Source organism: Rhinolophus sinicus, chromosome 12, assembly GCF_057876585.1.
Source record: "Rhinolophus sinicus isolate RSI-liver-muscle chromosome 12, RSI-T2T, whole genome shotgun sequence".
Classification (NCBI taxonomy): Eukaryota; Metazoa; Chordata; class Mammalia; order Chiroptera; family Rhinolophidae; genus Rhinolophus; species Rhinolophus sinicus.
In genome coordinates, this window is record NC_142512.1 from 39885870 (window position 1) to 39912989 (window position 27120).

The following is a 27120-nucleotide window of genomic DNA, read 5'->3' on the forward strand; positions in this document are numbered from 1 at the left end:
GCTGTCTCTTTTACAGGTTGTTCTCCAGCCTCCCTGAAGCAGGCCTTTCCCAGCATTAACCTCTCATCAGGAGGCCACAGCCTCGCCAAAGCAGCCCATTCTTCTACCAGGAATGCAGCTCCACACCATTCAATCAGGAAATGAAGCCTTGACCCAGTTAAGGGAGGCCAACATCCGAGACGGTGAACAAAAAACCAGGCTGTGCATCCCAAGGCCATTCAGTGTCTTCACCCCTTTCTCGAACCTTCCCGTCTGGCTTTCCTGAGGCTCAACTTTGCTAGTACTAATAACACTACTAATGGCTGCTATTTTTCACCTACTTACTACATACCAAGCTTTTGACTGCATTTTTCATGGAATCTTTGCAATGACCCTGGTTAATAAGAGTAATTGTCACCATGTTAGAGGTAATATAACTAGCTCAGAGAATTTGAATCATGTTCCCAAAATTTTGCAAGTAATAAAGGGTAGAAATAAGATTCAAACCTAGGTTGGGGTGACCCAGAAACCTCTGAAATTAACCACCTATTAGACCTCCCGACTTTAGAGGAGGTCGGGGGAGATTCTAATATAGTGACTGAAGGCTGACATTTGTACAGCAGCACTCTGGCTCACGGGGGGTCATCTGCCCAGTCCAGTGATGGTAATCTTCAGCTAGCTCAAACTGATGTGATCGATACACTTACCAATGCACCCAAGACGATCTTTTAATCTGGAAATTAAAAACTGCCAGATGTTTCGTCAAGAAAGATGAAACTCACACTATGATGCCAACAACATGTGAATTCTGTAAATACAAAAATGCAACAACCAGAAGTGATGGGAGGACATCATTGCAAAGTGGTTTTAGTGTTAAATCAACCTCTTCCAGGAGGAATTTGTGAGGGGCTCTCCTGATTCCTCTGCTCTTCCCCTGGGCTTGTCCTGGTTCTGCCTCGCCAGCAAACTTCCGCCTCCCACACCAGTCCACGTCCTGGCCTGGTTTACGCTAGAGGTACACGATGGAGCAAAGACCACAATAGGGCTGGTCTCGATTTCTGGATCTGCTACTAACTCACTCTGTGGGCCCTCTTAGCTCATGACCCAGGTGTTCAGAGTACCCAGAATTCATCACTGCATTGATGTTGCTCGGGTTATTCTTGCTGTCTGCCTCATAATTACTGAAAATGCTGGAAATTCCAGAAGGTACATTTCAAAGTACCAGCTACAAAATGCCATTTCCTTATATCCTCCTCGCCCTCATTTTAAAGACAAGAGAAATTTTTCTGATTGAATGGTGCCTGGAAAGCCATCCCCCTTATACTTAAAATGGCTTTCCTGTACCGTTGCTTTTCATGTCACAGCATCAGTAAGTTCTTTTGCCCTTCATCTCATCACTATTCATTTCGGCATCTTGCAAACTACAGGAACCTATGCACTGTGTTTTCTTCCTGAACATCTACACCCCAAAGCTTTCATCTCCAAGAGGAAATAATTCTGGTCTTACCAAATAGGTCAATCAAAATGGAACTTGGTTATATTTGAAAAACCATGTCAACTTCAATCTGAAAAGGATACCAATATCCGAAACCCATAGGTACCACCTTTATTGTTTCAAAGCAATCCATTTTTTTCCTAATTCTTCTCTTGCCTCCCTTCCTCTTAAAGAAACTTCTCAAGAGGTTGGTAAAAGGGCACAAACTTTCAGCTATAAGATGAATAAGGTCCAAAGAGCTAATGGATAACATGGTGACTATAGTTGATTATACTGTATTGTATCATTGAAATTTGCTAAAAGAACTTAAATGTTCTCACCAAAAAAAAAAGATAAATATATGAGGTGATGGATGTGTTGATTAATTAGATGGGAGAAATCCTTTCATAATATATATGTGTATCAAATCATCACAATGTACACTTTTAATATCTTACAATTTTATTTGTCAGTTATACCTCAATAAAGCTGAAAAAAAGGAAACCTCAATAGAGAGAACTTTCATTTTTCTGTGGTTCAAGGCACTAAGAACATCTTGTGTGTCACCAAGTGCTGTTGTGATCATAGCAAGAAATATGGTGATAACGTAAAAAACACAGGCTTTGGACAGAACTGGGTTTTAGTCATTTGTATGATAGTCACACCAGCTGTGACTATCTGAATTTTGTGTTTATCATTTCGTTGTGAATATGTGTATAAACTATATGTAGTATATATAATGTAATGTGTATGTTTGTATTATGCATACATACATATATACTGATACATATGTGAATGTATGTGTATGTATGTTGTTTTGAACTTTAGATACATATGTGTTCTCTGAAGCTTGTTTATATCAATCCACATTACACTGGTAAGGTTCACTCCTGTTGAGTATAGCCACTGTCCAGCAGTTTTTCACTGCAGCATAGTATCTTATTGCATGAACATGCCACAGTTTTCTTATCTCTGTTAATGAGCACTTGGATTGTTTGGCCTTCATATTCTTCATCTATAAATAGAAGGAAAGAAATCTTACCTCACAGATTGCTGTGATTTACATGAAAGACTGAGTCCATGCTTGGCATAGAGATTTATGACCCTGGCCAATGCCTCTCTTGACTCTGGAAGGAGACGGAGCTAAACCCCAATAGCCTGATGAGACAGTAACTCCAGTACTAGTGGCAGGATAAGTTTCAATTTTAATTTTCTCCCTCTGCCGTTGTCTAACCCAGTGGTTCTCAAACAGGGGTGGGTTTTGCACATACACATACACACACACACGGGATGTTTGGCAATGTCTGGAGACATTTTTTGTCACAATCAAGGGATGCTACTGGCTTCTAGTGCGTAGAAGCCAGGGATGCTTCTTAGCATCCTATAATGTACAGGATGGCCCCACAACAAAGAATGAGCCAGCCCAAAATGTCCGTATGCCAAAGTTGAGAAACTCTGGTCTACCCTCTCCTGTGCTGGATAGCCCTGTCTGCACCTTGAGGACAAGGGATAGCCCTTCATTCTGTGCACTAAGTGTAAGCAGGGACCACTTTGAAGAGACTCCATCCTTAGAGATTATAAGAGGATGTGTATGGAGTGTATACAAAGAATGTATCTTCTATGGACTAGGAGAACATAAACAAAGCTCTTGCACAAGAAATCCAGGTCACCTCTCTTATTGTAACTATGACCCCCACACACTTGTTTTCATCCCACTGTGGACCTCAAAGCCACTGGCTTCCTCTCCAGTCTGCATATATCCAAGAGCATGCTCCTCCATGCAGTTCTCCACACCAAGGCCAGAGGGACGTTCCAAAACTCAGTGCTCTTCACACCCCTGCCCCGCATATAGCCCTTCAATGGCTTCCTGTCAGCCCTGCACCAAAGCCAAATGCCTCTGTCCAGCATATAAGGCCTGACAAGGGCAGGTCACTGTCTGCTTATCTGACCTCGGAGCTCACCTCCCTAAGCAGCCCTCTGCCCAGGCTTCACCTAGTGAACAGTGTGCTCACAAGCTCCATTCATTTGTACATGTTGCCTCTGCTTGGAAAGCTCTTCCTTCCCAGTTTCTAACTGTTTAATTTCCACTTTTGCTAAAAGACAAGGCTTCAGTATCACAGCCCCCAGGCATCCTTCCCTGGTTGCCCCCATGCCCTGTGGAGTTCACCATGCTGTGTGCTTACCTCATTCTCAGTACTTAGCACAATGGAATGTATAGTTAATTGTCTCTCTGTCTGTCTGTCTCCCCACCGGAAAGGGAGCTCCTTTGAGAATAGGGACTGAGACTTTCAGCTTCTCATTCCTATTGCCCAGAGCAGTCCCTGGCACCGAACAGCTACCTAAAAAGCTTGTTGGATGGATGGATGGATGAAAGAAGCTGCTTTCAAAGATAAAGCAAGTCCGCTGATGAGAATATGGCACTAATGAGAGAGCAATGAAAACAGTGTGTCACTTCAACCTAGCCACGTTTATTGGACAGTTAAATATCTTTATCTCATGAAAGACATCCCCAAGGGACACGAGCACACAGCAAGGGAGCAGATGTATGAGGGCAGAAAACATTTATGCCAGGAAAGGGGTTTGAGATGATGTGGCAAAGCAGCTCTTCTCAGCTTGATGGCAGCAGCAGACAGGGACTCAGAATGTCCCCCTCTCGGTGCCCAGGAGGTCTCCCATTGGGCCATTAGGATACTGACATTTCTGGTAAGTTCTCTGAAGCATAAACAGATGGCAAGTGATGGTACAGAAAGAAAAAGATTGCAGCTAAGTCATGATGAGCTTTGGGGGGCACAATCCAATTTTATCTCTCGTCGGAGGTTTGCTTTGCAGGAATTGGTGGGCTGAGGTCGTTCAGCGGTTGGCAGTCTTGGTGGCATCAGGCTGGCTGGCTCTGGCCTCACAGGTAGTTGATGTGGTGGCTTTGGCCTCAGTGGGCTGGCAGGAACTGGCCTTTGAAACTTCCACCACGCAGGGCGTGGAGTCAGCACAGTCCGGTTGGCTGGAAGTGGACTTTTTGCAATCCTGTTTACAGGAGTCAGAACAAGACAAGCGGGTGCACGCCGGGCGGAAGGAGACAGAAGTGAGACAGCCCGGCCGGCGCAGGATGGAGTAACAGGGGCGGTAGCAGGGAGGACGGTAGGAGATGGACGTCACGTATGGCTGCCTGTAGGTGAGGGGTCCAGAGTAGATTGGGCGGCAAATGGGGCGGTAGGAAACCGAAGTCGCGCAAGGCTGTTTGCAGGAGCTGGGTATGTAGAAAGTCCGAGAGCAAATTGGTTGGCAGACAGCAGATGCAGAAGACCCCGGGCGGTAGCAGAGAGGTTGGCAGGAGGCAGATGGGCAGGAAACAGGCTCACAGCAGACAGATCGACAGCGCTTGAGTAGGTAGCAGGAAGGTTGGCATGGACGGGGCACACAGACACTTGGTGAGCAGGGTCTGGGCTCTGAGCAGATGGGTTGGTAGATGCTGGAGACACAACAAGAGGGCTCCTGGCAAGTGCTGGAGACACAGGGTGGTTCACAAGGGCTCGGAAGGCAGCAGACAGGGCGAAAGCAGACAGGCTGGCAGACCAGAGTCACACAGGTAGGCTGGCAGAGGCTGGGCCCTGGGCAAGATGGCTCACAAGGGCTGGGATCACAGCAAACAGCCTGACAGCTGTCAGCCACAGAGCAGACGGAGGGACAGCAGCTCGGCGTGGGGCACGCCGGCTGACAGCAGGTGGGCTCACAGACCACTGGTTGGCAGGAACTCGGCACAGTGCAGACAGCTGGACAGCAGCTGGGCTCACAGATGACTGGCTGGCAGCAGCTGGGTTCACAGACGATGGGCTGACATGAAGTGGGCACACAGAGGACTGGTTGGCAGGAAGCAGCCTCGCAGCACACAGGTTGGCAGCAACTGCTCACGGAGCCAGAAGGCTGACAAATGGTAGCCTCACAGCACACAGGTTCGGCACAGCTGCTCACGGGACAGGAGGGCTCACAAATGGTGGTCTCACAGCACACAGGTTGGGCACAGCTGCTCACGGGACAGGAGGGCTCACAAATGGTGGCCTGGCAGCACACAGGTTGGGCACAGCTGCTCACAGGACAGGAGGGCTGACAAATGGTGGCCTGGCAGCACACAGGTTGGGTACAGCTGCTCACGGGACAGGAGGGCTGACAGCATTGTGAGCCACAGCTCGATGATCTGCAGCTATCTTGACAAGTCACCAGTTGCCACGTCTGGCTCCGGCAGGAACTGGGCAAGCAGACAGGCCCTCCGCAGCTCACCTCAGTGGAGCAGAGAGAGATGGCTGGCACGGAGGGGCATTTCCTAGAACAGCAGTTTCCAGACATGATGGAGATGTCTCTGCTCCCTTGTAAGTGCTACGAGGTTGCTACCTGACTGGGACAGCTCTCGGAGGCCTTCACTTTTATACCCCGTCACTGGAACATGCTGTTTTGAGCTCCTGCGTCTTTTCCTCATTGCTGTTTGGGCCAGTTTTCAGAGGAACATCTTATTATGCCCAGGTCTGTTGACCTGAAGTTGTTTACCTACCCATAAAGAAGATGTTTGTTTATTGACTTGCTAAATTTGGACCCCTTCAAGCTATAGGTCATCTTGCAATAAGCATCATCACCTCCAAGCTAAATGACCTGTGTTTCTAAGCATCACGAACAGGAGAAGAAGAAAGGAACTTATAATTTATCCATCTTCTAGGCCTCTGCAGCAGGCCCTGGGCTGGGCTCAGGGGATGCCCATGAGTAAGACCTACTCACTCGTTCTCATGGATGTCACTCTCTGGTGGGCAGACAAGCACGCAGGCAAACTCATTGCACTGCAATGATAAACTCAACACTAGACATGCAGGGATTAGTAAGGGGAGCAGTGATGAGCTCGGTGGAAGAGGGGGCATCTGGGTTAGATTGTAAATGACTCCACTTACCACAGTGATCTTATTTAAAACCATCAGCAATCCCATGAGATAGGATTCCCCTTACCCCATTCAGGTAAAGAAAGGAAAAGGGGGTTAGAATCGAAAAGCTTGTTACTTGCTAAAGATCCCACACAGCTCTCCCCCTAATCTAGGACTGCTTTTCTTCCTTCTCACCATCTTGTCTGGACAGACCTTTCTCAGAGGCCCTTGTCAAAGCCACATACCACAGGCTCAGCCCACAATGCTGTCCTCCATTCTGTTCTGTGATCGACCCTGCCCCAGACCGTTGGCTCTACCTGTGCCTGGAAAACACTTGACCTGCCTTTCTGCTTCTCTTCCCTCTTTCCACTCACCCCCACCTCAAGCATTCAGTAGACCTCCAAAGTCCTTCTTACCTTTGACGATCTTTTTAAATTCAATTTATTGGGATAACATTGGTTAATGACATAAAAATTTCAGGTGTACAACTTTATAATATGACATCTGTATACTCTATCATCCTTTGATGATTTTAACAGCTCCTAAAAGAAAGATACATCCAAGACCCAAAGGGTAAAAAGGAAAGACAAGCGGTCTTTCACAAAGACATTGGGAACAAAGCAAAGAACACAAATACTTTCTCAAAGCATTATGTCAATGCTATTGCTTGAGACAGACATGAAATGAGACACGAACCCTAGGCTTCTATACACCAAGCCCTGACATCCTTGTTCACCAAGGCCTTACCTTACCTCAACTATGTACTTTCAACATCAATGTAAAAGGCAAGCTGTCCCTTGGAAAAGCTGATCTATTTTGTCATCTATTCACCATCCTTCTCTTCATTAATTTGTATAATCATTCACTCTTTTCTCTTCATCCATTCAGCCCAGCCAACATTGGGTTCTGTGTGATGGCTACAAAATGAATGAGTTGCCACTCCAGCCATCAAGAGCCCAAGTTTAGAAGAGAGACAGATACAAATATAAGCAATTGTGGTACAGTACACACACAAGTGCTCATGGATGAGCAGCATGCTTTGGGGGCACCCAGGAAAAACATCACTATGGTTTTGGGAAGTTAGGGAAGGCTTCTCAAAAGCATAATACATTTAGGGAGCAGCAAATGGTCCTATAGCCTGGATGAAAAGTGCAAGGGGACGAGAAGGGACAGTGATGAGACTAGAGGGGTTGTTAGGCACTCAATCATGAAAGGCCCATCGGCCATGATAATTTGGATTTTTATACTGACACCTGGGAGTGTTAAGCAGGGGAGTAACATAATAAGTTTTGCGCTGTCTCTCTGGCTATAGAGGAGGGATTGGAGAAGGAAGGCAAGTCTAGAGGTGGGCAGACCATTAGGGGTCTGGGGCAATTACCCAAAAACTTCATGGTGACAACCTGAACTGGGCAGTGCCTTGGGACTGGAGTGATCTGAGATGTTGTAAAGAGGCAAAATCTATAGGACTTAGTGGTTCAAAGTGGAAGATTAGGAACAGGAAGTGCCATCCTTTGAGACGTGACTCAGCAATGGAGACAGAGGACTTTTAGACAGCTTTGCAGAAGGTAAGGCAGGGAAGAAGCTCCCAAGACCCTGATCCCCAACTTTCCAGTTCCTCTCATCTCTATCCACCTTCTCTTCCTGACTAAACCAGCAATGAAATTCCAGATGGAGATGACCCTCCTCCCAGAAAGTCCCTCATAAACGCTCTCAGCTGAGAAACTTACATAGCACCATCTCTTATGCTAGAATGTCATCTCCTCAAAGAATCCTTCCCTACTAAGTGGAATAAGCTGCTCTTTTAAATGACTAGCCCGTTCCCACTTTATTCTTTTTCTGTAGTTCTTGTCCCCCTTGACATTATATAAGCACCAGGAGGACAAGGATTTTGTTTATTCACTGATGTATACCCAGCACCCAGAGCAGTGTTTGATACCTAGGGAGTTCACTGTTAATATTTGTTGAGTGAATGAATGAGGACCTCTGTGGACAGCTAAGAAGGGCAATTCTCTGTCAGTAGGTCAAAGAAATTGCTACCTTCCGCTCACCCATCCAGGAGATCATGGTCATGAGTAATTGAAGAATGAACTGCTCTGAATCACAACTACTCAGTGAAGACCAACTGACCTCTTGGCAACTTTGTCCCCTTGGCATGCTCCTGCTCTGACTGTAGCTTTGACCTGGGGGTTAAAGAGCCAGTTCTTAATGGGCCAATTCCAGCCAGAGTAAAAATGACCTAAATAGTAGAGTCTAAAACTGAACCAGAGCAGAGTCAAATCTCGAATTCTCTCCCAAAGCAAGACCCTCTAATACTGCTGGGATTCTTAATGCAACAAAAAAATGAAAACACAATGAGCTGTCACTAGACAGCTTGCTAGAATGGCTGAAAATAAAAAGACTGACAATATCAAGTGTTAGCAAGGACACGGAGCAACTGGAACTCCTAGATGTTGCTGGTGGGAATACAAAATGGTACAGCCACTTTGCAAAACAGTTGGTTAGGTTCTTATAAAGTGAACCATTATCCACTTACTATTTACCCAGCAATCCGACACCTAGTTATTTATCCAAAAGAAATGAAAACATAATGTCCACACAAAAATTTGTACATAAATATTCACAACAGCTTTATTCATAATAGCAAAAAACTGGAAACAACCCAAATGTCCATCAGTAGATGAATATTTTAATGTAGTTTATTCATACAATAATACTATTCAATAAAAAGGAATGAACTGTTGATAACTGCAACAACATGAATGACTATTTTAGAAGGTCACGCTGTGTTATTTCATGTATATGAAATTCTAGAAATGGTGAGATTTATAGTGACACAAAGCAGACCAGTGGTTTTCTGAGGCAGGTCAGATGGGGGGATTGCCTGCAAAAGGCCCCAGGGAGTTGACGCGGCGGGGGGAGGGGGGGGTGAAGTTCTATATCTTGAGTGCAGTAGTGGTTAAATATACCTTGTTTCCCCCAAAATAAGACCTAGCCAGATAATCAGCTCTAATGCGTCTTTTGGAGCAAAAATTAATATAAGACCGGATCTTATATTATGTTATATATGACCTGGTCTTATATTATAATAAAATAAGACCGGGTCTTATATTAATTTTTGCTCTAAAAGATGCCTTAGAGCTGATTGTCCGGCTAGGTCTTATTTTCGGGGAAACATGGTATATAATTGTCAAATCTCTTCAGACTATACACTAAAAATGGGAATACTTTATTATATCTAAATTATGTCTCAATAAAGTTAGCTTACAAAAAAATGAAACAGAAAATTTTGAAAAGGCAAAAAAGTAAAAGCAGCATAAATATGCTTAGAAAGGACCCTGGAAAGATATATGTCAGTAATAAACCCCAAGTGGTGAAAATTCAGGTGGCTATTATGTCTTCTTTGTATTTTCCTATATTTTTTTTCCATATTTTTAGGGATCATTGCTATGCTTATAATCAGAAAAATATTTTTTATTTGTTTGTTGAATAAAACATTGCTTTGTAGGAATAAAAAATAAATATTGTTCTCCCAGGGCAAGAGCAGAATTAGTTGTATTCCACATGTAACTCAAGGTCACATTCAGCAAGAGGTTGAATCAACTATCTCTTGAATTTTAACCTTCCAGCTGGATCCATACATACCTGCATCAGGCCCCACCTGGCATATGGACACTCACCTTTCTCATCACTGGGCCTCAAGCAGAAGAAACACAGCTGGTTCCAGGAGAAGAAAACCTAACCCAGAAAAGGGAGATTTCACCAAAGCATGAAGCTGGAGGAAGGACCTGGACTTCCCAGAACATCCTTAGAACCGGTGTGTTCTCAAAGTTTTGCTTCCAGAACCCCTTCCATTCAGAACCAAGCTTGTTATACCAAAGCCTTCTCCTGTAATTTTGCCGGAAAGTTCTGACTACCCCTGCAGCCCTCCAGCAGAACCATTCTAGACCTATGTGCAGGAGGAAGCCGTGCCCTTGCTCAAAGTTAAACTTGGGCAACATCAGCATTTACCCAGGACTTTTTCACAATGCACGTCCCAGGGAACTCCTGGATGGAATCGCTAGCAGCAAAGCCCCAGGACCTGTATTTTCAAAAGCTTCCCCAAGTGAATCTCGTGCAGTGTGTGGACGCTTCAGTCTACATGTATGGTTCTCAAACGTCAGTGCCTAAGAGTTATCTGGGGTTCTTGTTAGAAACAGATTGCCAGGCTGCCCCTGTGGGTTCTGACTCTGCCTGTCTCAGGGAGGCCTCCAGGACCCCAATTTTAACCACCCTCAGATGAGTCTCATGCAGCTGATCCACAAACTACATTTCAAAACCCCTGTCCTGGATGGCAGATGGCAGTTTTCCTGGCCCAGTGCCCAAGAGGGGGCAAAGGAAGAGGCCGCAGAACTAATTTGGTTATGCCAGCGTGCTCGAATTTATTAAGAAGTTAACAAAGAGGAACTTTTGCATCTCAAAAGCAGCAGAAAACTGAGGAAGAGGGGTCAGTCCCAAAGACATCTTGAGTAAGAGAATGCCTTATAGTGCCAAGACATGTAACTTCATGAAAATCAAGCCATGGAGAGTCACCGTTTGAGTTTCCGGGATCACTTTGGGTAGCACCCAGTTTTAATTCCTCACCAGCACATGGCTCTCGTTCTCAAGGCCTTAAAACTCCAGGGCAGGCAGGCGTTGGAGAACAACCCTCCTCTGCAAATAACACGAGAGGCAGGACACTGTCTTGGGGGGTGCGGCGGGTCCTGGAGACCAGGGGTCTCCCCCTGGAGCAGATGGAGGCTTTCCCTGTGACTGCCTCAGTAGAGGGGCAAGCTCTTCACTTGGAGTCGCAGACAGGCGAGGGCTGGCAGCAAACAGGGCCGCAGCACCCGCTGGAGCCACAGCAGCCGGATCCACAGCAGCTCCCACAGCAGCCGCCCCCGCAGCCGGATCCACCGCCCCCGCAGCCGGATCCACCGCCCCCACAACCAGATCCACAACAGGAAGACCCGCAGCAGCTGCCCCCACAGCCCGAGCCTCCGCAGCCTGAGCCTCCGCAGCCGCAGCAAGACCCGCAGCAAGACCCGCAGCAGCCGCAGCAGGAGGGTTGGCAGCAGCACATTTCACAGCAGTCTTGGTCTTGAGGGCAGCAGGTGAAGCAGTCCCCTCCTGGGCAGCACCCCATGATCCCGGCTGGTCAGGGTGCAGGTCAGGAGCGCAGCCGGAGTTCCCCAAATGTGACAGTCACCGGCTGGACAGCAGCTTTTATATCCCCTCCCCAAAGGGTGTTGGCACAAGGGACAAGTGTTTTCTTTGTTATTATTTATGCCAATTTCCATAGAACGTCTCATTAGCTGCCTGTTTATTTTCCAGCCCTGAGTACCTCAACTCATAAAAAAAAGCCCCACTCCTCCCAACTGCTATTTGTCCAGAGGGTAAAAATACACCTTCCGAAAGACCTGTCATCATGGCCAAACATGGACCAACCATCATTAGCCCCAGTGGGAAAGAGGAAGGACAAGCCAGCCACAGATTCCGGCTCTGGCATGGCTGCTCCTCTTCCACATCTCCGATGGCGAGTGGGCAGCCGAGCCCTTTTGTCATGGATGCTAGTGCTGGAAAACCAGAATGGTAAAAGCTGCATGATCTGAGCCTTCCACGGAAGGCAAGGCGGCTGCAGCTGTAGGAGGGCTGGTCGTGTGGTTCCTCCCAGGTGGAAGTAGCATCTTTATTCGGCCCATGTGAGCAAGGCAAATATTTGTGTGTATGTGTGGTATGCAGAGTGTGCCGCACATTTGTTTGGGGTTGGTCAATGAGCATCAATCATGAGTAATAACTGCCCTGAGAAATGGAGCGACTCATCATAAAACTGCAAGAGGCGGGGGAACCACGTTTCCCTGGGCTGCATGGTGAACTGGACACACACCCCTCTCTCTAAATGGGCCGGAACAGCAGTGGTTAGAATGTGCAACACCCAGCCCCAGGCCTTTTCTTTATAGAGGAGGGAGAGGAGGAGATGAAGAACAGAAAGGAAGAAGGAAGGGAGGGAGATCATTGAACATCCAAACACTGCATCAAAATGGGAATGTTCTGCACCTTTTTTAAAACACCATCTGGCACAATGAGGGAGAAGCGTACAATATACCCAGAGTATCATCTGGGCAATAAAATGCCTCTGGAAGAAGACAAGAATCCCCAGAGGATTCTGGTCCATGTGTAAATTCTGAGGTGGGTCAAGTTTCCTGTCTCCGTTTTGGGCTTTAGTACCTGGTCATCCTCTTGGAATGATAATGGCACCTTTGAAGGCTACAGGCTCAGCCCTCTGGGGAGCAGTACCGAGAGTGGGAGGTGAGGATGGCGGGTGGCAAGATGTAGACATCTGGATCAAGGGACACAGTACATCCTTTTCAATTTCCCTTTCCGTTTTAGATGGGCCTGGAGGTAAAGCAGCCTCTAGGAAGGGCTAGAAGGATGGAGAACCAGACGTTGAGGGGAGCGGAGACAGGGAGAAGGAATGGGTGACTTGGATCTGATATGACGCTCAGCGCTTCACAGAAGGTGGAATTGTAGAACCGGGAGTGACCCCCCAAAGATCATGTGGTCCAGGATTTCTTAACCCGATTTTACGTCAGAATTGTCTAGGGTGGGAGCTTTTGAAAAACACAGATCTCCAACTTGCACCCCAGTCCTATTAAATCAGAATGTGCACTCATGGGAGCTTGAGAAGCTGTATCATATTTGAAAGTTTTCCAGGTGACTCAGGCTATCAAATAGGTTAGGAGAAACACTGATACAATTTAACGCTGCATGACCATCAACCACAAGCACTTTTTTTTAATACAGATGATAGCAAGACCCAGAGAGGACACACTCATGATAGACTGGACCGTGAATGTTCTCTTTTCCTGGTCCAGTGTCCTCCCACCACTCCACGTCCACGGATGGACACCTGTGGGTAAGTATAAGACAGCAAAGTTCACGACACATACATTCTTTTCATTCATTTTTTAAAAATATACAAACCTCTATTCTAATCAAGGAAAAAATAAGAGACAAGAAAAAAATGAGGGATAAGAAAGGAGGTGTCATCTTAGACACAAAAATATTTGACAATCTTCATATAGTGAATCATTCATATCAAATATCTGAATATTAACTGCTGAAGAAACAGAAAAATTCTTAAGAAGTACTTGAAAAACAATGTAAACACTTACCTGATCAGAGGATTTAAAGAAAAGTTATTTCAAATTTCAAAGAACAAATAATTTTCTGACTCCTTAACTCTTCAGGGACATTAAAATATATGGAAAAATATCCCAATGCAAATACTTGCCAAATTCTATCGAAAACATATAAAACTAACACAAAAGAGAACACAAAATAATCTCAAATATTTACATTTAGATGGCAAAATCTAAAATGCAATACTAAATGTATCCAGCTGTTTATGAAATAGTGAAAACAGCAGATTTTCTTTCAAGAGTGAAAAGATAATTCAATACTGGGAATTCATTAATATAGGTTTGCACATCAATATGTTGTAGAAGAAAAATAAAGTGATTATCCCAAAGTACGCCAAAATTATTTTGAAAAAATGCAACATCCATTTTGAAAAAAAAAAGCACCTGATAAGTAGCACCAGAATATAAATGGTACCTTCTTTCTTAAACTGATACAAATTTTTTCTCTCAATATGATACCTAATAATAAAAATCTAGGAACAGTCACTTTATTTTTTAAGATTTTTATTAAAATATAGCTAACATGGGGGGTGGGGGGTGGGAGATGAGGGTAAGGGGGATCGAATATATGGTGATGGAAGGAGAACTGACTCTGGGTGATGAACACACAATGGGATTTATAGATGATGTAATACAGAATTGTACACCTGAAATCTATGTAATTTTACTAACAATTGTCACCCCAATAAATTTAATAAAATAAATAAATAAATAAATAAATAAATATATAGCTAACATACAATATTATATTAGTTTCAGGTGTACACCATAGTTATTCAACATTTATAGACCTAAAGAAGTGATCACCATGATAAGTCCAGCAACCATCTGACACTGTACCACGCTATCAGAATATTATTCACTATTTTCCCTGTGCTGTATATTACATCCCCATGACTTAATTGTTTTATACCTGGAAATTTGGATCTCTTATTCCCCTTCACCTTTTCCTCCCCTTTTAAAATTTTTCAATTACTGTTGACATTCAATATTATTTTGTATTAATTTCAGGAGTACAGCATAGTGGTTAGACATTTATATAATTTAAGAAATTATTCCCCTGACTAGTCTAGTACCCACCTGGCACTATACATAGTTATTACCATATTATTGACTATATTCCCTATTCTTTGCTTTACACTCCCATGTAAATTATGTAACTACCGGTTTGTACTTCTTAATCCCTTTACTTTATCACCCTGCCTCCAATGCCCTACCAACTATCACCCCAACAAATCTGGTACCCATCTGACACCATACATAGTTATTGCAATATTATTGACTATATTCCTTATGCTATACCCTACATCCTCATGACTACTGTTTAACAACAAATTTGTACTTCTTAATCCTTTCCCCTTTTTCACTCTCCCCCAAACCCCCTTCCATCTGGCAACCATCAATATGTTCTCTGTGTCTATGAGTTTGTTTCTGTTTTGTTTGTTTATTTTGTTCTTTAGATTCCACCTATGAGTAAAATCACATTGCATCATCTTTCTCCATCTTATACTCCACTCAGCACAGCATCCTCCAGGCCCATCCATGCCGCCGCAGATGGGAAGAAACCATTCCCTTCCCTGGCCGAGCAATCTTTCATTGTATATATACCACCTCCTCTTTATTCTTCTATAGACAGACACCCAGGCTGCCTCGACATCTTGGCCATTGTAAACAATGCTGCAATGAACATATGGATGAACATGGCCCCTCGAAGTAGCTTTGGGTTTCTCAACGTGGCCAAGTAGCCTTTGGCCACGTCCACAGCTTATAGGCTACTGTGCGGGGTGAGGGGAGGGAGCTTACCCCACTAAGTGGGATTCGCCCCAGTGGGCTCTGGTGCCTGTTGAGCCCTCTGGTGCCTGTGCCTGTGACCAGTCAGGGGCTACCTGGTAGGAGCTACAAAGCAATTCACGGTTGCTCACTGCCTGTGCTAACCCAGGAGGTGTGTGGGAGATGCCTTGCTGTGAACTGAGGACCGCTGCTACCAGTGCTGGGCCTGGGGTAGCTCCACAAAAGACCAGGACACCCCAGGGCCTGCTGCCACATGCCAGCTCCTAAGAGATTCAGCCCCTGATAAAGCCTCGTGGAGTACAGGAGTTTTGTGAGACAGGGTCTCAAGTAGTCACTAGAATAGGAAGAATTGTGGTCAACAGGTTAATGTAGACTCTGGTTTTGTGCCAATGCTGAGCCTAGAGTGACTCAGCAAAAGTCTCAGAGCAAACTGAGGCCAGCTGCCGCCTGCCTGGGTCCTGTGGTCTCTGATAAGTTTTTCGAAAAAGAGTGCAATGCAGAAGGGGCTGGCTGCTCAAGGAGAAAGCGCCTCCAGCTGTGTGCAAGTTGAATGGGGCAGGGTCTCAGTGAGTCAGAAGGGTAGAGCATCTGAGCTCACCAGGCCAATCAGATTCAGATTTGGCCTGTGGGGGCGGGCTCAACATAGGAAAGGCTGCATGGAAGGAAGACCTCTCACTGGGAAAATGCTGACTGTCCTGCAGTCTGCCTCCCATCGCCACACAGCTCAGTCAGCCCCCCATATGTCTCTGAGGCCCCCTGAGTCACCATACCTCCGCTGGAGCCCCAGGTGAGTGCCTGCGAGCGAGTGAGTCTGTGCACGGGCCGTTTAAGAGGATGTCTGGGTTTCCCAGCAGCCTTCTGTCCTACCCAAATGGTCGGAATCGCCACTGTTGTTCACAGCCAGATGTTGTGGGGGCTCCTCTTCCCGGCACAAAGACTCTGGACTGGGGAGCCTGGTGTGGAGGGCTAGGGTCCCTCACAGCTTTTGGGGGGAACCCCTGCGGCCAACATACTCCTCCTGATTCTCAACCGCCACAGGAAGGTTTACGGCCTGTTCTGCGTCTCCGCCCCTCTTACCAGTCTTGACATGGCTTCTTCTTTATATTTTTAGTTATAAGACTTCTGTTTAGCTAGACTTCAGATGGTTTTCCAGGTTGATTGTTCTATAATTCAGTCGTAGTTTCAATGTGTTCATGGAAGGAACACAGGCGTAGTGTTTATCTACTCAGCCATCTTGGATCTCGCCAGCTCTGTGATCTTTATTAGGTGACTTTCCAACATCTCTCCCAAATCTAGTCATCTATTTTCAGCTCTTTCCATTGCAGACCAACTGTTGTTTTGTTTCCTCAGGCCCAGAAACTTCACTCATGTTAAACCATAGTAGGTATTCAACCAGTACTAGTTTCCTTCCTTCTCTTTCCATTGTTCTTCTACCTCCAATTAGCTTCCATACCTCAGGCTGTTCCTCTGAAATCCACCCCACCCTTTGCCCGTCCACTCCCCCACCTCCACCCATCTCAGTCCTTGTTTTCTCTCACCAGCCTCCTGATTGATCTTTCTTCTTTCCCACCCAATCCACCACTTGTGGGGCCAATTGGGCCCATCTAGGACCTATCACAAACCAGCCTATACATACCCTGTTTCCTCGAAAATAAGACCTAGCCAGACAATCACCTTTAATGTGTCTTTTGGAGCAAAAATTAATATAAGACCCGGTATATTATATTTATTATATTATATTATATTATATTATATTATATTATATTATATTATACCTGGTCTTATATTAGTTTTTGCTCCAAAAGACACATTAGAGCTGATTGTCCGGCTAGGTCTTATTTTCGGGGAAACATGGTAGCTGCCTGATACATCACATGCCATCCTTCCTTACAAGCAAATCTCACAGATAACCATTCAAAGCACTGCCAGATATGGTCCTACCTCACTCCTTGGCACTTTCAGCTCCCACTACCACATTTATCCTCTGCTCCACACCAAAAGCTGGTCTGTCAGGCTCTAAACACACCTCCTGCTTCCTCATCTCCTCACCAGGTAAAGGTCATGCTTGGAAAAACTTTCCCTCTTCTCAGACCTGTACACACTCTTCTGTCCAAACATATCCCATCAAACTTTTATTTCAGAATTATGCTAATATTACACATTAATAGTTGATTAAAGTTGGAGCTATTAGAAGTACATAAAGTTTCAATATCCTTCTCATGAATCCTCATTAGTGTTACTGTTCCCGATTTATTCCACTTACAGTATGTTATGGTTTGCGCTAGGTTTTGATGAGGTAAAGATACTGTCTCTCCTGAAGGGCTTATAGTTAACAAGACAGGCAGACAAATTTTATATGAACAAAATATTTGGGTTTTCAAAGCTCTGATCAAGTGCTACCTCCTTCTTGGAGCCTCTTCCCTTTTTTTTAAAGATTTTTATTAAAATATAGGTAGCATACAATATTATATTAGTTTCAGGTATACACCATAGTTATTCAACATTTTTATATCTAAAGAAGTGATCACCATGCAACCATCTGACACTGTACCACGCTATCACAATATTATTGACTATATTCCCCATGCTGTACATTACATTCCCATGACTTATTTGTTTTTTACCTGGAAATTTAAACTTCCTATTCCCCTTCACCTTTCCCCACACACACACACACACACACTTTTTTAATTTTTCAATTACAGTTGGCATTCAGTATTATTTTATATTAATTTCAGGTGTACAGCATAGTGATTAGACATTTGTATAATTTAAGAAGTGATCCCCCTGACTAGTCTAGTACCCACCTGGCATTCCACTTTACACCCACGTGACTACTGGGTAACAACCAATTTGTACTTTAATCCCTTCTGCTTTTTCACCCATTCTCAGCCCCCATCCTGTCTGGCCACCATCAAAATCTTCTCTGTGTCTATGAGTTTGTTACTGTTTTGTTTGTTTGTTTATTTTATTCTTTAAATTCCACATATAAGCAAAATCACATTGCATCTGTCTTTCTTTGTCTGACAGACTCCACTCAGCACAATACCCTTCAGGTCCATCCGTGCCACCACAGGTGGTGAGAATCCATTCCCTTCCATGGCTGAGCAATATGCCATTGTATGTGTGCACCACCTACTCTTTATCCATTCGTCCATCATCGGACACTAGGCTGCCTCCACATCTTGGCCATTGTAAAAAATGCTGTAATGAACATATAGATGCACATGTCTCCTCAAAGTAGCATTTTGGGTTTCTTAGGATAATTACCCAGAGGTGGGATTACTGGGTCCTTCTTTGTCACTTGTTCTAGCCTTTGTTATAGCCTTTGTCTATTTTGTCTGGTATAAGTATTGCTATCACGGCTTTTTTTGTTTGTTTCCATTTTTCACGAAATATCTTTTCCCCATCCCTTTACTTTCAGTCTGTGTGTATCCTTTGATCTCAGTCTGTGTGTATCCTTTGATCTGAAGTGAGTCTCTTGTAGGCAGCATATGTAAGGGTCTTGTTGTCTTATCCATTCAGCCACCCTATCTTTTGATTGCAGCAATTAATCCATTTACATTTAAAGTAATTATTGATGCATGTTAGTCATTGCCATTTTATTATTCATATTTTTGACCTTTTATTTTTTTGTCTTAAAGAATTTCCTCTAATAACACTCCTTATAATACTGGTTTGGTGGTGGAGGTTTAGCTTTTTCCTGTTTGAAAAGCTCTTTATCTGTCCTTCAATTCTAAATGATAGCTTTGCTGGGCAGAGTAATCTTGGTTGTAGGTCCTTGCTTTTCATCACTTTGAATATTTTGTGCCAATCCTTTCTGGCCTGCAAAGTTTATGTTGAAAAATCAGCTGACAGTCTTACGGGAGCTCCCTTGTAGGTAACTAACTGCTTTTCTCTTGCTGCTTTTAAGATTCTCTCTGTGTCTTTAACCTTTGGCACTTTAATTATGATGTGTTTTGGTATTGGCCTCTTTGGGTTCATCTTGTTTGAGAATCTCTGCACTTTCCTGGGCATGTATTTCTATTTCCTTCATCAGGTTAGGGAAGTTTTCAGTCATTATTTCCTCAAATAGGTTTTCAATACCTTGCTGTCTCTCTTTTTCTTCTAGTATCCCTATGACACAAATGTTGGTACGCTTGATGTCCTAGAGGCCCCTGAAATTGTCCTCATTTTTTTTTTATTCTTTTTTCTTTTTGCTGTTCTGATTGGGTGTGTTCTGCTACCTTATCTTCTAAATCACTGATTCGATCCTCTGCTTCAGCTAATCTACTCTCAATTCCCTCTAATGTATTCTTCATTTCAGTTGTTGTGTCTTTATTTCTGAATGGTTCTTTCTTATGTTTTCTATCTTTATTTTTATGTTCTCTGTCTCTTTGTTGAAGTTCTCCCTGAGATTATTGAGCATCCTTATAAGCAGTGTTTGGAATTCTGCATCTAGTAGATTGCTTGTCTCCGTTTTGTTTAACCTTTTTTTTTTTTTTTTTCTGGAGCTTTGTTCTGTTCTTTTATTTGGGAAATGTTTCTTTGTTTCCCCATTTTGGCTGCATCCCTGTGTTTATTTCTTTGTAGGACTACTATGCTTCCTGATCTTAGTAAGTTGCATTATGTAGTAGGTGTCCTATGGGTCCAGGGGTGCAGTCTCCCTGATCACCAGAGCTGGGTGCTCCAAATGTTTCCCTTGTGTGTGTTGTATGTGCCCTCTTGTTGTAGTTGAGATTGATTGTTGTTTGCATGTCAGTGGGCAGATTAACCCTCAGACTGATTGGTTGTGAGGACTAGCTGTGAATACAGTGGAGGAGCTGTTGTGCAGGGGCTGACCCTACAGAGCAGGGTTTGCTTTAGCAGGGCTCTGGTGCCTGCACAGTCTGCCATTTGGGTGTGTCGTCCTTGGAGGTGGCCGGGTGATGCTCCAACCCAGTCCAAATCTGGCTGCTTGGCCTGCCAACCCTGGGGCCTCCTGGGAGGAGACCCACTGCAGGCCAAGTTCAACTGCAGTCTGTGCTCTGCCTGGGGCCATCTGGCATGAGCCACAAAGCAATCCAGAAATGGCCGCTACTTGTGCTGTGCTTGGAGGTGCCTTGAGAGGCCAAGCCATGAATCAAGCCTGGCTATTGCTAGGTCAGCCTTAGGGCTGTTCAGCCAGAGGTACAGGACGTGTTGATGCCAGATGCTGCTTGTTTGGGTTTTGTGAACCTTTGAGAAATTTTAGGAATGTCTGCAGCATGAGCCAAGGCAGACCACTTATATGGAAAAGCTATTAGAAGTGGTATGGGTGTGCTGGCAAGTTGGGTGGGGTGTGGTCTCAGGGAATCGCTAGGGCCAGGCAGATGAAAGGTGATAGCCAGTTTGATGGATACTCAGATATGACGTCTGCCTAAGTCTGCATGCTGGGAGGGGTAGGGTTCAACAAAGAAACAATGCCTTCCACCTGCTCCTCCATCTCGGAGATAGCTGCCCCTCCAGCCCTCACCTTGAGGCTAGACTATTTAGTTCTTCCCCATATGTCCCCTTGCACTTTTCAAGCTGCTGCCCCAGTGCTGGAGCTCATAGCAGGTGAGTCCATCAGCAAATAAAGCTGTGTGTGGTCCCTTTAAAAGGAGTGCTTGGGAGTGTAGCTGCCGTGGGTCTCACTCGTCCACAATCTCTGCTGGTTTTCACAGTCAGAAATTATGGGGACTTCTGTCCCCAGCACTGAAACTCTTGGGCTGGGGAGGGGTTAGGACCTCTCAGTCCTTGGGGAGGACCTCCACAGCCAAGATATTTCTCCCGATTTTTAATGGTCACACATAGGTGTGGGACCAGCCTGTTTGTGTCTCAGCCCCTCCTACTAGTCTGGAGGTGGCTTCTTCTGTATGTCCATAGTTGTAGGGCTTTTGCTCAGCTAGACTTCAGGCAATTCTCAGTGATGGTTTTTCTGTGGTTTAGTTATAATTGATGTGGTCCTGAGAGGAGGTGATCACGGTGTTTACCATCTCAACCAGAAATCCCACAACAATGATATTTGCTTCTAATATTCTGGTTTCCCTTTTAGTGTTTTTTTCTAAAGATTTGCATATAAATATTGATACGTATGTAAATATATATATCAGGTACAAAATTCTAAATCTGTGTTCCAAGGTATGTTAAAAATATATAACTATTTTTCTCTAAGTCTGCTTAACCCTATTTCAAATGTTCATTTGAGATTGTGGGGGAAGAAAAGTCAGTTTTGTAGAAACTCAGAAATCATTCAGGATTTCTCCCTCCCATCCTTCATCTGTTTTGGGATGGGTGGGGGGAACTTAGATAGTATCATAGTATTAAAGTGAGTGGCCACTGGTTCATGGTGGGCATTCACTGAAATGTACATGGTCCTGTCTTATTCCTGACCACGATGCTCTCTCTTATGGCACCAGCTGAGATATCTGAGTTCTCTTTACTCTCCACAATTTCTGCATCCTTCCATCACCCCATCTAGGAGGCCCAAGGTCTTCTCTGCCACTTTCCTCCACCACAAAAGTCTATTTTGAATTACATAAGCTAAGCATTGATTTGAGTCATTCTCTCTGCATTTCTACAGTCATAACCCTACCCTAGATGAAGTGAATATAGAAAGACCCCACTGATGTCTGAGTCATGAGGAAAGAGCTGTGGTTAAAAAAAAAAAAAAAAAAAGTTGCAGAAAATAAGACAAGACCAGTGCATATTTCAAGGTTTCATCCTGACACGTAGTTTGACAAAATCAAAATCATACTGTGCAGGGGGCAGCCGGTTAGCTCAGTTGGTTAGAGTGGGGCTGGTTCAATTCTCCACATGGGCCACTGTGAGCTGCACCCTCCAAGCTAGATTGAAAGAACTACTTGACTTGGAACTGATGGGTCCTGGAAAAACACACTTAAAATAAAATAAAAGTTTTTTAAAAATCATACTTGTAAATTGGTTTATACACTGAATATTGTGCTTAACCTGAGAATATGCTCGTGAATATGTTGACTATTAAATATTATGAAAATTTGAGAATTTGTGTTTTCAAATTGATGTAAATCTCCCCTTTTATTGGGTATCTAAGTTGTTTCCAGTTTTCTAATATGAACTTCCTTAAATGTGAATCTTTATGCATCTTTCTTATTGCCCTAAAGTAAATTCCTAGAAATGTAATTACTGAATCTTCAGCATGTTAATAATTTTAAGGTTATGAATAAATGTTGAAAAAAATCATCCTCCAGAAAAATTGTTCCCATTTGCACCCATTTCACAGTGCCTTCACCAATACCAGTTTTTTTTTAATCTCTTTGTCAAGAGATTTGTCATAATTGATAGTCCAATCATGAAATCTCATTGTAGTATTTATTTGTATTTATTTCATTAGTAGTGCATTTTTTATAGGCCACTTTATTTCTTCTTTGGGAATTATCTGCTTGTGCCAATTTTTTGGTTAAGCTACTCATCTTTCCTAATTTATTTATAAGAGCTTATTTTATGCTAAGCATATTAACTTTCCTTTCTGTCAATCACGCATGTTGCAAAATGTGTCCCAGTGTATCATTCCCCTTTAATTTGTCTATGGTATTTTTATGCATATAATTTTCTTTTTATATAGGAAATCCTACCTATATTTTTCTTGCTGCTGCTTTTATGCTTTGAAACTTATTCACCATCCCCAAAAAGACAACTATTAACTTTAATTTAGTTTATATAGTTGCATTTTTTACATTTACTGCTGTTATCCATCAGGAATGTATTTTGAGGTGTGGCAGATACTGCTTTACAAAAATGTCCTGGTTTTCCTAACTGGGGGACTTGAGTGCATATTAAATGTATGCTCAATGTGCAAGAAAGAACAAGATGGGGAGGTAGAGCAGGAGTCATTAAAAAAATAAAAATCAAGGCATGGCATCTGTTCTGGCGGCCTCTAGTGTTCATCAGTTGACATTACACATGCAGCTTCTGGTGTTTCTTTTAGAGACAATCACAAAATAAGCCCTGATTCTGGCTTCACCAGAAGCAACTCAACAAAAACTAGGTTTGATGTGAGAAGCTTATTATATTACATGGTACTGATTTAAATCGTGTGTCCAATTAACCATCTCTTGGCAAAGGGAATACATTATCAGCCCCTCCAATTGTGCCAGCTACTGCACTAAGCACTTTACATGTTTTCTTGGTTAGTACCCAAGATAACTATATGCAGTATTTTTTTTTTAATTTTGTACATGAGGAAACTGAGGCTCATGGAGGTCAATTACTTTAACTAGAATATGTGGGGATTGGATTTGAACCCGTATCTGTCTGCTTCTGAAGCCCATCCTCCATCCTCTATGTCAGGTTTTCTTGAGGAAACCACAGAAAATTGCCTCTTTCTCTTAATGTAAATCTTAGGGTAAGAATATCTTCAAGTAGTAAGTTTCACAGCTATGACCATAGCTGTTTTATTCACCAATTTACATCCAGTGGCTATTGTATGGTAGGTATTCAACAAATACTTGTTAAATAAATGAATAAATAAAATCATAAATGGATGAGATGACCCCATATAGTGCAATACAGTCAAAAGTATCAACTAGAAGAGAATGGAGTTTCTGCTGCTGTTCCTCACTCATCCTTCATTGTTATCAGTAACTGCTTTACCCAATCAGGTCTGGAAGCAGTGTTGAAATGTAGCTAACGTGATGGAGAAACAGAAATTATAATTTTGCTTAATGTTAATACATTTATATTGAATTAGCCTCATGTGGCCAGTGGCTTCTGTATAGGACAGTACAGCTGCAGAGATTCTGTGTCAGATGGTATGGCAGGCCAGGTTATTTGGATTAACCTGCATCATAAAAACAACTAAGTATGCTGGTTTTCCTTTTTAAAAATTTGAATCATCTTAAAAGCATTGAAGAGCTGACAAATCACACAAATTGCCAAAAAATTATCAAAGAACTGAGTAATTGGCAGGTATTCAGAAAGGTGAACTGAGCACTGAAACTGCTTTTCCTTCAAAGGGATCTGTTGAATTTGGCAAACTTAAATTGTAGTTTTTGTGACCTCTCAGGGAGATAAAAACAGAAAATAAAGTCCAGGACCCACCACCAGGATCCATCCTCTAGCAGATCCACCCCTCCATAAAGCTGGGACCCCAAAGGACCACATGCTTGGTGTGATGGTGGCCCAGACGTTATTTCAGCCCACCCACACCTACCACCAGGGCACTGGTCTTGCACATTACCTGGGTGATTCCAAAAACTTCAGGCTATGGATTTAAAGTGGCCTCAGACTGGTAGCGCCCCAGTGCACTGGCAGGAACAAATGGCAGTCCTTTCTGGAGGAACACACCAACATCCTACCTCAACAAAGTCTCACATATAATATCCAAAGGAAAATGAGGGTGGTAATCATTAGTGCATTATTCACCAAATATTTCTGTCTCTCTGCCTTTCAGAAATATGTCAGGAGTGCACGTCTCTGCCTCCTTTGAAGTTGGCTATGGCCAAGTGACTTGCCTTGGCTAATAACATATGAATGGAAGTGATGTGTGTCACACATCACTTCTAGACTGAAGCTTTGTGTATCATTGCAGAATTTGCCACTTTTTCTTCACCCTCCCAAGCAGATCTGTGGAAGTATATCTAGAGCTGATGCCACTGTCAGGCCTGGTTTTTAATAGATATGATGAGTGGAGCCTCCTAATGGCTTATGCTAGACTTAGCGCATAAGCAAGACATACGCTCTTGTGATCAGATTTGGGAAATGTGGGAGTTGATTGTTACTACAGTAACTGTAACTTAGCCTCCTCTGGCTGATACAATGAACAACTCACACTAAGCCCACAAGGAAGCGAGGCACCATGAGAGAGAACCTGTAGAAACAGCAAAGCATAAGCAGACCACAAAGACTCCCGATACTGGAATTATCCAACACCCAGTATCATGAGCTATGTTGCTATCTTTAAAGGAATAAAAGACAACCTAGAAGTATCTGCAGGTGTGGTCTTTGGAAATACAGTTGACAAAAGAAAGTCAGCCCTCTTTAGACCCCCTTAGAATTTTATGGATGCTGGGAAGTCAAGATGTAATTGTCTGATACTTTCATTTGGTTCCCAAGGTAAAGACAAACCAGAGGCCCCAGAGAAAATCCTTGTTCTGGTTCCTACAGCTGCATAACAAATGCCCCAAATATAATGCTGTAAATCAACAAACACTTTCTTATGCTCATGGATTCTGTGTCAGGAATTCAGAAAAGGCACAGCAGGATAGCTGATCTCTGCTCTGTGATGCCTGGAACATCATCGGGAAAGACTTGTAGGCTGGGGGCTACTTGAAGGCTACTTGGGCTTCCTCATAGCCCAGTGCCTGGGTTCCAAGCCACCCGGGGAACCTAGGTGGAAGCTGCCATTCCTTTTATGAACTATCTTCAGAAACCCCATAAGGTTCCTTCCACTGCAGTCACAAATTGAGGGGAGGGTCTATGTCAACCAGAGGGCTAGCTTTTGTAAGAACAACATTGGCATAGGAGACATTGTTGTGCAGTCCTTTTTTCATACAGTCTCTCTCTTCTCCCAGGTAATCCTTTCCCTAACCTGTGGGATGCTGATGGCCTATAGTCACTGTCCTCTGCCTCTTCCCTGTCCTTTCCCCCAACAACAAAAAGTGTCTGGTATCAACCATTTCCCGAGGTTTGCTAATAACCCTTTAACTGAACCATACATTACATGCTCACTCTATGTTTTGCGCTCTCTCTCTCTCTCTCTCTCTCTCTCTCTCTCTCTCTCTCTCTCTCTCCCCCCCCCCCCCATAAACAAGAAACTAGGGGGATTAGTTGAAGGAAGCTGAATGAAGGAAAGAAGCCCTCTCACTTGACCCTGAAGGCAAATTTAATTTAATACCTCCAGGTTCATTGAACTCAGGGAAGTGTGAGAACCAGAAAAGATGGTCCATGTTGAATGCACACTCCTCTCCATTCCCCAGTCTCCTGTCCCCATAGGACTCTTCCCAGGCCTGTATTTTATGTTCAGGACACACATGCCACCACAAACTGCATTGCCTGCCATCTTGGCACTCTCTTTCCTTGTATTAGTCAGGGTTTTCCAGAGACACGGAACTAATAGGACATATATAGATATATACATTTATTATGGGAATTGGCTCATGTGATTATGGAGGCTAAGAAGTTCCACGATCTGCCACCTACAAGACAGACAACTGCACTCATTCTGAGTCTGAAGGCCAGAGAACCAGGAGCCTCGGTGTCCAAGGGCAGGAGAGGATGAATGTCTCGGCTCCAACAAAGGGAGCAAATTCACTGCTTTTTTGTTCTGTCCAGGCCCTCAGTGATTGGATGATGCCCCCCACCCACTGGTAAAGGCTATTGAACTTCTTAGTCTACTGATTCAAATGCTAATCTCTTCCAGAAACATCCCCACAGATACACCCAGAAATAATGTCTACCAGCTATCTGGGCATCCCTTAGCTGGGTCGACAGATAAAATTAATCACCTCCAAAACCCCTGTTTTTCTGTCTACTTCTATTGTAAAATTTCTGACCAAGAAGGATGCCACAGAAAGATATTCTTAATAAAAGTCAAGGATTTGTATTTGAAAAAGGAAACTCCGTCCTGAGCAGGAAAGTTTCCTAAGACCATGAATCTACTAAACAGATGTCAGAAACTTGCATACCCACAGGTAGGCACCCGTGATAACCATACACTTATTTTATTGATTCTTCTCTGGTTGAGAGCATTTTCATATTTGTCTTTGGACATGGTGCTTCCCAACCCGTCATAAAGAGGGAAATA

The 27120-nt window shown here is 43.7% G+C and overlaps 2 protein-coding genes and 1 long non-coding RNA gene across 3 annotated transcripts in view; 1 reads left to right on the forward strand and 2 right to left on the reverse strand.

Moving 5' to 3' along the window:
* Positions 1 to 1963, forward strand: part of LOC141568817 (uncharacterized) — a 323632-nt gene extending 321669 nt beyond the window's left edge. Inside the window, exon 6 of the long non-coding RNA XR_012492030.2 lies at positions 17 to 1963. This is a non-coding gene — a long non-coding RNA (uncharacterized LOC141568817). The remainder of the gene's footprint in view (positions 1 to 16) is intronic.
* Positions 1964 to 4226: 2263 nt separating this feature from the next.
* KRTAP16-1 (keratin associated protein 16-1) lies at positions 4227 to 5791 on the reverse strand. Its single transcript, XM_019747740.3, has one exon. It carries the CDS (start codon positions 5789 to 5791, stop codon positions 4304 to 4306), a length of 1488 nt encoding a protein of 495 aa, XP_019603299.2. The 3' UTR covers positions 4227 to 4303.
* Positions 5792 to 11072: 5281 nt separating this feature from the next.
* On the reverse strand, positions 11073 to 11563 carry KRTAP17-1 (keratin associated protein 17-1). The gene has a single exon (XM_019747560.3). It carries the CDS (start codon positions 11510 to 11512, stop codon positions 11165 to 11167), a length of 348 nt encoding a protein of 115 aa, XP_019603119.1. The 5' UTR covers positions 11513 to 11563; the 3' UTR covers positions 11073 to 11164.
* Positions 11564 to 27120: the final 15557 nt, after the last annotated feature.

Bases quoted from the DNA above. Each gene is read 5' to 3' on its own strand.
- KRTAP16-1 (XM_019747740.3), bottom strand. From the start codon at position 5,791: ATGTCTGGAAACTGCTGTTCTAGGAAATGCCCCTCCGTGCCAGCCATC.
- KRTAP17-1 (XM_019747560.3), bottom strand. From the start codon at position 11,512: ATGGGGTGCTGCCCAGGAGGGGACTGCTTCACCTGCTGCCCTCAAGAC.